This window comes from Penicillium crustosum (genome assembly GCF_028827405.1).
Source record: "Penicillium crustosum strain IBT 35664 chromosome Unknown utg000003l_segment0_segment0, whole genome shotgun sequence".
NCBI classification, from domain to species: Eukaryota; Fungi; Ascomycota; class Eurotiomycetes; order Eurotiales; family Aspergillaceae; genus Penicillium; species Penicillium crustosum.
In genome coordinates this window covers 3,287,652-3,297,112 of record NW_026623124.1, presented here as the reverse complement: position 1 = coordinate 3,297,112, position 9,461 = coordinate 3,287,652, and the positions used below count along the sequence as shown (strand labels likewise).

Genomic DNA, 9,461 nt, shown 5'->3' with positions numbered 1-9,461 from the left:
TTTCTTTCCTCGTTGGGGTAGCATTGAATGGGAAAGTATGGGATCAGTGCAAGCTCGTTATCTGTAAGTTGAGAGGGTGGTCGGTAAATATATATCCACTGAAAGTCCTGGGAGACTCAACCGTTGGCGAAGTAGAAACATACTGCAAACTCATTTGTCCGGTCGATCCTTTGTGGTATTGACCTTGCGTCTCAACTCTTATCAGACATTTTTGGTTTTCTCTTTCATTGCGACTGTGCGCGTAGTCACTTGGACGGAATAAGAACATCATGGTCATCATGTAAGAGTTTCAAGGTTCAACCACTTGGGGATATTTCTATCCATGAGGATCAACCATCACCAAAGCATCGGGGAATCGCTAACATAAATTTATCAATCAATGGTTGTCGAGACCTCGTGTTCATCTCGTATCGGACATTCTTTTCCGTAAATGTATATGCCAATACGTAGGCACTCAATTGCAATTCAACAGTCATATATGAGTCTCGAAGCTTGCCCACTCGATATGGTTCCATGCACTCGATGTGAGTTCATCTAAATCGTGATGAGCATTCACAATAATGCAGGGGAGTGGAAAACTTGTCCTTCTTTGTTCATCCCAATCAACAGTGAAGCGTAGTCGTGTTCTCATCCGAGATATTAAACTCCACTGTAGGCAAAATATAGCGAAGTTGTAAATGTATCTATCGAGAGATTAACCCTTTAAAGTGGAAACCTTGTTTTGCTCGTATCAGATATTTTTTAATTTCATTGAAAGCTATGCAACTGCACAGCCTTCTAAACTGTAGTATACAGTAGTCATCACTTACGAGCGATAGATTTCCATAAAAAAATGGAGGGATCGGAAAGCTTACCCTTATTTATCCCAGCTACGACTGAAGTATAGCCATAGTCTCATCCAGGTATGATCCTAGGTAGTTTCTTCTAAAAGGTCATAGTCAACGATCAGAGAATAGTCAATCATCAGAGGAATAGAAGACTTAGCTCTCCTTTTGTCTCAACCATTCTTAAAACATGCGCTTCGTTCGATCTAAAATGTCATCATACAGTATATTGTAGACGTGCCTCCATGAGCCCCAGGCTCCTCGCATCAGACGTGCTTTCTCTAGTCGTGGGACTTGCCAAAGCAACCCCCTGAATAGAGAATGCATGGATAATCATCATTTGCGAGATTTCGGGCTTGTCCATCAACATACCTATAGTTACTGCACGACTGTGTCGAATCGGGGATCGAGAGGTGCAATTCCTACATAGATAATTGGAAAAGTCAGTGACATAAATCCAATTCAAACGTAACATGAGGCCAATGTATCAATTGGGGAAACATTTTCTCTTCTTTGGCCTCGCATCAGATGTTCTTTTCTAGATTTCGTCATCATAGTCCACAGTGAGAGTGTAGACTAGGACTCATAGCTTTGGGTATAAGTGTAGTTGAACATAATCATCATTTGGCGGGCTCAATTGTTCTTAGATGATCAAGGGCCGTGTCAAATCATACCTGCATAGATAATTGGAAAAGTCAGCGAAAGAGATCCCCGGCCAAACCAACCCCATAAAATAAAACAAGCTAGGGTATCAATTAGGGAAACAAGTTCCCTTCTTCGCCTCGCATCAGACTGTTCTTTTCATATATGTAGTCCTCAAAATCCACAGTGAGAGTGTAGACTAGGACTTTAGCTTGTAATGTAGTTGAACGTAGTCATCATTTCGACGGGCTTCAATTGTTCACGGATGATCAAGGGCCATTTCATGTCATACCTGAATGAAAAATTGGAAATCTAAAGGGATACTTTCGAACTATTAGCAAAGCTCCGATATCAACATGAGGGAAACTGGGTCATACCTTGAGGATGTTGGCATTTTCATTTTTGGTCCCATATCGGCCAGGGAGCTGCATATCAACACACGGGGTTGGGATCAAACAAATAAAATAGAGTTGCAAACGGCTTGGTCTGAATCAATCATTGATTTGTCGCACTTCGGACAGACTGATGTAGCCCGTCGGCCCATTGGAAGTTGTGGATGTTCAGGTTGTTATTTGCGAGCTTTCTAATAGCTCTAGATGTTGGCCTATAGAGCTTCGGAGTGTTCGCATCGGGTCATACCCATGGATGCATAGAAACGAGGTAAAAGGGACGAAATCTTCTGATCTGGAAGTTTGAACTAAGGATCCAATCTGCAATTGGATCACAACAGCGAACGAGTCAGTCATGAAGATCGAGTATCCAGTTTTTTGCCCCACACATACCGGTGTTCAATTTTGTTTTTAATTGTGTCCGTTGACCTTTCGAAAGATCACAGTCAGCTCCACGTAGTAGGCCTCGGTGTCTGAGCTTTCAGATGATTGTGCGGTTAGGAATCCAGTAGAGTCATATATGGGATAATCTAGATGCTTCGAGTGTTAAACGGGAAGAAAGAAATGTAGTAAGTCCAGAAGAGCTGCATTATCAGTCAAAGAAACAAGATACTTCATCTCGCCTTGCACCAGGTGTTATCCGAACCTATTACCGAGACCATTGACTCTGATGGCCCACGATCACTCAAAGTATAGTATCTCTTTTTCTCGTCATAAAATGTGCTTTCTGCGGCACCGAATATTCATTGCACTTGTGGGGGTCGGAAGGAAGAGCATATGGAAACCTAGAATATCTCGGCATAGTTAGCGGGAGCTTCCAGAATCGCAATAGAATAAGGCCATCATATAAGCCAAGTAAAGAAGATATCCTTCGTTTTTCACAGTATCAGAGTTCTTTTCAGACAATAATTCTCAATGTGCCCAGTCACCTAGTCGCTTGGGACTGGAGACAGTCACTTTCAAAGTGTATATTCTCATCATAACATGCGATTTGAGGACCACCGAGTGTCCAGTTTGTGGGATGCGAGAGAATTCATATTGAGTGGGTAAGCAAGGAATACATACCTATTCATCTTGAGAGTGTTAGCGAAACTATTCGAACATTATTCCATAGTACGAACAGAGGGATCACCAACCCAAATACCTTTTTGTCTTGACCAAGGTCGGGTTGATCTTGTCAGTTTTATCTCAAAGTTCGTTTTTGGCTCATTGGCCTTGTAGTTCGAATGATCATCGTTTGACAGTTTCAGGACCCGAGTGCCAACTGGAATCGCGGATCCTCAATGTCACGATATAGCCCTATGTACGCGCGCGCGTCAATCGGATGAATACTATATACTTCCCATGTGTTAGCGGAATGGTTCTTTGATACAATATAGTGGCTCACCATACCACCAATTGGGGAAATTGGCTTCATCTCACATGAAATAAACAGCTCGAATTCCAACACTGAGGGCTGAGAAAGCGTTTGTATTCCCATTCGTTGGATTTGACGCTCAAGCTATACTCAAGCGTAGAGGCATGATATCCTAGATAGATTGGCAAAAGTGTTAGCCAGCTTGTTCCCATATCTCATAGAGTATATGATGGATACGGTGCCCCTGGTTGCTATTGTATCAGATCAATAAATGTTTCAGCATATCCGAAGATCAGACCTCGATTCGATTAAGGTCATCATATACAACAGCAGCAAAAGAAGCTCCCATACTACCATAGGGTACAATGATAAGCCAGGTAATTGCTCACCATGATCGGTCTTCAATGTCGGGCTCACCAAGATTTCTTTCCATGGACTCACTGTCTCGTAAAGTGTTTTGTGTTCATCTGGGGAAATCATGGTTCGTGAATGCAGGGCGGAGGGAGACGACATGCATGGAAATACATGCATGGAAATCAATGGATAAAGGGGAAAGGGCCTAGTTTGCAAGAGACTGATTAGAACTTAACCAATTCTGCAACGTAGAAGGCTTAATTTCAATAACTCACGTCTCGGAACTCGTATTGTGTTTCGACGGCGATGGAGTAAACAAACACCTGAGAAGCGAGAAATTGAAGAAGAAACAAGATCTCGGACTAATAAGGTAAAGCAAACAAGTGGTATTTTGATCTTTACCTCGCGCGTCGCCGCGGTAGCGAATTACAGTATCACTATACAGGATGCCGAGATGTAGTGTCAGAGTTACGCCCTGCGAAAATTATGACCATTAGATGCATCACGCATCAAGAAATTTATTGTACAAGTATACATCCAATCTATGTGTATTATCGATAGCAATTAATAAGAACAAAATCTATCAGGTTATTTGTATAACTGAATGAACGCAGATTCACATACTGCTCGTCCTGGACACTGGGCTCGATACTACTTTAATCTCTAAGCGTAGATTGTCTGGGTTAGGCTTTTTGAAAGCATATATTATGCTCTCCTTTTCTGGGCTTTCAGCTGTTCTTTAAACATTTAAACAGTTAAGACTTTTAGATGCCTCTACCCGGGTGATGGATGGTGTATATTACACCAATGAGACCCATCCATGGATGGTTGCATAGTATACTATCTCAAAGCACTGAAGCAAAAAAAAAATAGCGTAAAGTGACTTGACCTAATCTTAACAATAGAGCCCATTGTGAATTATTATACATTTAGATATTAGGGCACGGTTTTAAGGGCGGTCGGTTGTAGCAGTAATAACCGCGCCAAGCGCCCAGCATCTGGTGAGTTTTAGACGCTTGGCACGGCTGTTTGTAGCCTGAGGCAGAAACACTTACGGTGATGACATAATCTCGCGAGCCGACAGGGCAAACGCGACCGGACGCGTGCTGTTCGTGTGCCTGGATGAATTGCGCGACGCTCCTTTCATCCTCCCTTTCCCCGCAACAATCGTCAGTCTGATCTACTCCTCTCTACGCACCCGACTCTATTTTTAATGGGTAATTGTCTCTGAATACACCATAATGCCTACGGCTCGCGAAAAATTGGCCGAGCTGAGGGCCCTCCGTGCCTCAGGAAAGAAACGAATTTCCACATACGAGGTCGAGGACCAGGGCGACATCTACGACGAGGTTGATGATGACGGTTACAAAAAGGTTATCCGAAATCGTCTGGATCAGGATGATTTCGTCGTCGATGATAACGGTGCTGGTTACGCGGACGATGGCCGCGAGGTATGGAACGAACAGACAGCAGAATATGACAGCGATGAAAGTGATGAACTACCCACACGAGGCAAAGCTGCTAAAAGAAAGAGAGAAGAGGAACAACAGCGAAAGGAGAAAATGAACAATGGCATATCCAAGTACTTCAACCAAGGACAGACTTCGGCTTCTGCTCCCAAGCCCAAGGTAAGTGCTTTTTGCTCATGGAAATGAAGTCTTCCATTTTGACAATATGTTTTACAAGCCTGTTGCGACTGCTGAGGACGAGGCATTTATGGCCGATCTCCTCGGAGAGGTCGACACCAACGTCGTATCGAATCACGCCCCCACACGAAACATTGTCAAGTCGGAGGCCCGACGCAAAGTTCGCGTTCTCTCCCCACCTTTGTCTGAGAAGCGTCGGCGCGAAAAGCTTCACACAAGAGACGAAAACGACATGCCAAGCTCGCCAATGAAGGACCAGGCACTCCACTCTGACGATCTCGATGACGGCCCTCTACCGATGCCAGATGACGATGATGTTCCCATGAGCGATATTTTGCCATCGTCTCCAATTAGCAAGGCAGTGGAGCGAAGGAATATTGTACCGGTCAAGGCTGAAGAGCCAGAAGACGATGATGTTGACCTCATGGACGTCGCAGAAGTCACTGGAGACTCTAGTCTTCAATCGAAAACAATCAACATGACCGGCAGCCGGCCGCCCCCGAAGATCAAACATGACATTGCTTCTACACCAACAAGCTCTTCCCCTGTCAAGTCAATGCCAGAAGTAATGGATGCTTCTTGGAATGACGTGAGGAGCAAATTGAACGTTCTCAGCAGCCCAGCCCCGGAAATGCGATCCTTTGGCAAACTGCGCGCCCAAGATGTTGTCGAAGAGGATGGCAGTCTGCGTATGTTCTGGTTGGACTATACAGAGGTCAACGGCAGCCTGTGTCTGTTCGGAAAAGTGAAGAACAAGCAGAATGGATCCTACACTAGTGCATTTGTTAAGGTTGACAATATCTTGCGAAAGCTTTACTTCCTTCCGCGTGAATATCGATACAAGCACGGACGAGCGACTGAAGAGGAGGTTGATATGCAAGATGTTTACTCAGAGGTCGACGAGATGATGACAAAACTCAAGGTCGGCATGCACAAGATGAAGCCGTGCGAACGGAAGTACGCATTTGAAATGCCCGGGGTTCCAAAGGAGGCGGAGTACCTCAAATTACTTTACCCCTATGATAAGGCTTCCTTGCCGATGGAAACCAAGGGAGAGACTTTCTCGAACGTTTTCGGTACCAACACCTCCCTGTTTGAACAATTTGTTCTCTGGAAGAATATCATGGGCCCTTGCTGGCTCAAGATCGACCAGGCCGATTTTGCTGCAGTAACAAACGCATCCTGGTGCAAGTTCGAATGCCAGGCCGCCAAACCAGCACTCATCAACGTTGTCCCGGATTCCGAGAACCTGGATGCCCCGCCCTTGACCCTAATGAGTCTTTCTTTCCGTACCCAGCTCAATGTCAAGGAAAACAAGCAGGAGATTCTAATAGCGAGTGCCCGGGTGTATGAAGACGTGTCTCTAACTGATACCACTCCGCCGGAGAAGCTTCCATGCAAGACATTCACCGTCATGCGCCCTGCTGGTGGGTCATACCCAATGCATTTCGAAGCCGAAGCACAAAAGCAGCGGGGAACTGTTATGCTCACAAAAAGCGAGCAGTTCTTGCTTAGCAAGTTCCTGGCTATATTTGAGAAGATGGACCCCGATGTGATCATGGGCCACCAGTTGCAGGATGTCGACCTGGGCATTCTACTCAGCCGGATGCGTGAAAAGAAGACCCCTGGTTGGCATCGTATTGGCCGACTCAGACGTGGGGATTGGCCTAAGAATTTTAACAAGGGTGGCAATTTCTTTGCCGAAAGGCAGTTGATTGCTGGAAGATTGATGTGTGATGTTGCCAACGACATGGGCAAGGTAATGTTCTTCTTGAAATTGGTATACGACAATACTAACAACTACTAGTCTCTTATGATGAAGTGCCAGTCATGGAGTTTGACCGAGATGTGCCAACTCTACCTCGGCCAAGGCAACGTACGTCAAGAACTAGATGCCGAAGCGGCATTAAAGACCTGGGCAACCACCAAAGAAGGCCTCATGAACTTCGTCAATCACTGTGATACAGATACATATTTCATTGCGGCATTGGTTCTACGTCTTCAGATGCTGCCACTTACGAAGGTCCTGACTAATACCGCTGGTAATTCATGGGCACGCACACTTAGCGGAACGCGTGCCGAGCGAAACGAGTACATTCTGCTACATGAGTTCCATCGCAACAAATACATATGTCCAGACAAGTACTCGTCTCGTCTTCAGAAGGCAGAGGAGAAAATGCAAGATGGCGACGATGACGAGGCGGTCGACAAGAAAAAGAAGGATAAATTCAAGGGTGGTCTCGTCTTCGAGCCCGAAAAAGGTCTTTACGATCGCTTCGTCCTTGTTATGGACTTCAACAGTCTGTATCCGAGTATCATTCAGGAATACAACATCTGCTTCACAACAGTGGACCGAACAGCTACGGTAAATTGGCCCAATTCAAACACTCGTCTCATTTCATTTATTCTAACATGTGCAACTAGGCCGAAAATGAGAATGAAGAAAAAGTGCCAGATGTTCCCTCCTCTGACCAAGAACAGGGTGTTCTACCTCGGCTGATCGCGACGTTGGTTAGCCGTCGACGCGAAGTAAAGAAATTGATGAAAGACAAGCGTGCCACACCTGAGCAACTGGCCATCTGGGACACAAAACAATTGGCCTTGAAGCTGACTGCTAATTCCATGTACGGATGCTTGGGATACACGCAGAGTCGCTTCTACGCTCGACCTCTGGCAATGCTCACCACCTTCAAGGGACGTGAGATTCTGAGAAACACCAAGGAATTGGCTGAAAGCCAGCAATTGAGAGTCATTTATGGTGACACTGATTCGGTTATGATCAATACGAACATGGACAACATGAGCGACGCCATCAAGGTTGGTGAAGAGTTCAAGAAATCGGTCAACGAACGTTACCGACTTCTAGAAATCGACATCGACAATATCTTCCGTCGGCTTCTACTCCATGCCAAAAAGAAGTACGCTGCCGTCAACCTTACCGAGGTGGATGGTAAGTACGTGGAGAAGCTGGAGGTCAAGGGTCTTGACATGAAGCGTCGTGAATACTGTGCCCTCTCAAAGGAGGTATCATCGAAGCTGCTCAACGAAATCCTGTCGGGTGAAGACCAGGAAGTCGTACTTAACAAGATTCACGAGTACTTGCGTGAGCTTGCAGAGAGGATGAAGGAACACACAATTCCGGTGCAAAAATACGTGATCTACACTGTATGTGATGGACCCGAGAATTTCTCTAGATCGCCTTACTAACGCTTCATCAGAAACTTTCGAAACGACCCCAGGAGTACCCTAATAAAGAGAGCATGCCACCGGCACAAGTCGCTCTCCGCGAAATTGCCCGGGGCAAGACAGTTAGACCGAACGACGTCATCTCATATATCGTGACCAACGGAGACTCGAAAACCTCATCTCTGCCTCCTGCGAAGCGATCATACAGCCCGCAGGATGTGCTAAAGCCTGATTCAGGGCTCAAGCCAGATGTTGAGTTCTACATTCTCAAGCAGATCTTCCCTCCCATTGAGCGTCTCTGTGCCCCAATTCCTGGCACCGATGCCGTCCGTCTCGCTGAGTGCTTGGGTCTTGATACCCGCAAATATCAGATCAATACCTCTAGCTCCAACAGTCAGCAAAATGCCGAGGTCACCCCGCTCGAGTCCCAGATCCCGGACTCGGTTCGGTTTGCTAATTCTACGCGACTATCTCTGAGATGCCGGTACTGCAAGGAACAGTCTGTGTATGAGGGTCTGGTAACTTCATCGCACATGTGCACTGCCCACGGAATCGTTTGCCCGAACCAGAGCTGCCAGAAACCCTTCTCAGTCATCACAATTGTTGCCCAACTAGAAAACCAGATCCGCGAACAGACCTCGCGATACTACGAAGGCTGGTTGGTATGTGACGATTCATCATGTGGAAACCGCACACGGCAAATCAGCGTTTATGGACACCGTTGCTTGGGTCCCCGAGGTCGTGCAGAAGGCTGTTTGGGTCGCATGTCGTACGAGTACTCGGAGAAGGAGATATACAACCAGCTTCTGTACTTCGCAGGTCTCTGGGATGTCGAGAAGGCTAAGGCCGCTGCTGAGAAAGAGACAGGAGAAAAAAAGGACAGTGTTGCCGCCCTTGCAGAGTTCAACCGCACAAGATTCGGTACGATCAAGGGTGTGGTGGACAGCTACCTGAAGAAGTGTGGTCGTCAATGGGTTGAGATGGATGGTCTCTTCCGCTTCATGTTACAATAGATGCTCCGGTGGCGTATGGTTTTGGATATTTGTAAATACCTAAGGATATT

At 46.0% G+C, this 9,461-nt stretch overlaps 1 protein-coding gene across 1 annotated transcript; it reads left to right on the top strand.

The window, feature by feature from the left end:
• Positions 1-4,807: 4,807 nt before the first annotated feature.
• N7487_008332 (DNA-directed DNA polymerase alpha catalytic subunit POL1) lies at positions 4,808-9,411 on the top strand (the record flags this gene model as incomplete). The annotated part of the gene is made up of 5 exons (XM_056876062.1): positions 4,808-5,194; positions 5,253-6,971; positions 7,020-7,577; positions 7,637-8,377; positions 8,431-9,411. The coding sequence occupies 5 exons, from the start codon at positions 4,808-4,810 to the stop codon at positions 9,409-9,411; spliced, it is 4,386 nt and encodes a 1,461-aa protein (XP_056728250.1).
• Between the last annotated feature and the right edge of the window lie 50 nt (positions 9,412-9,461).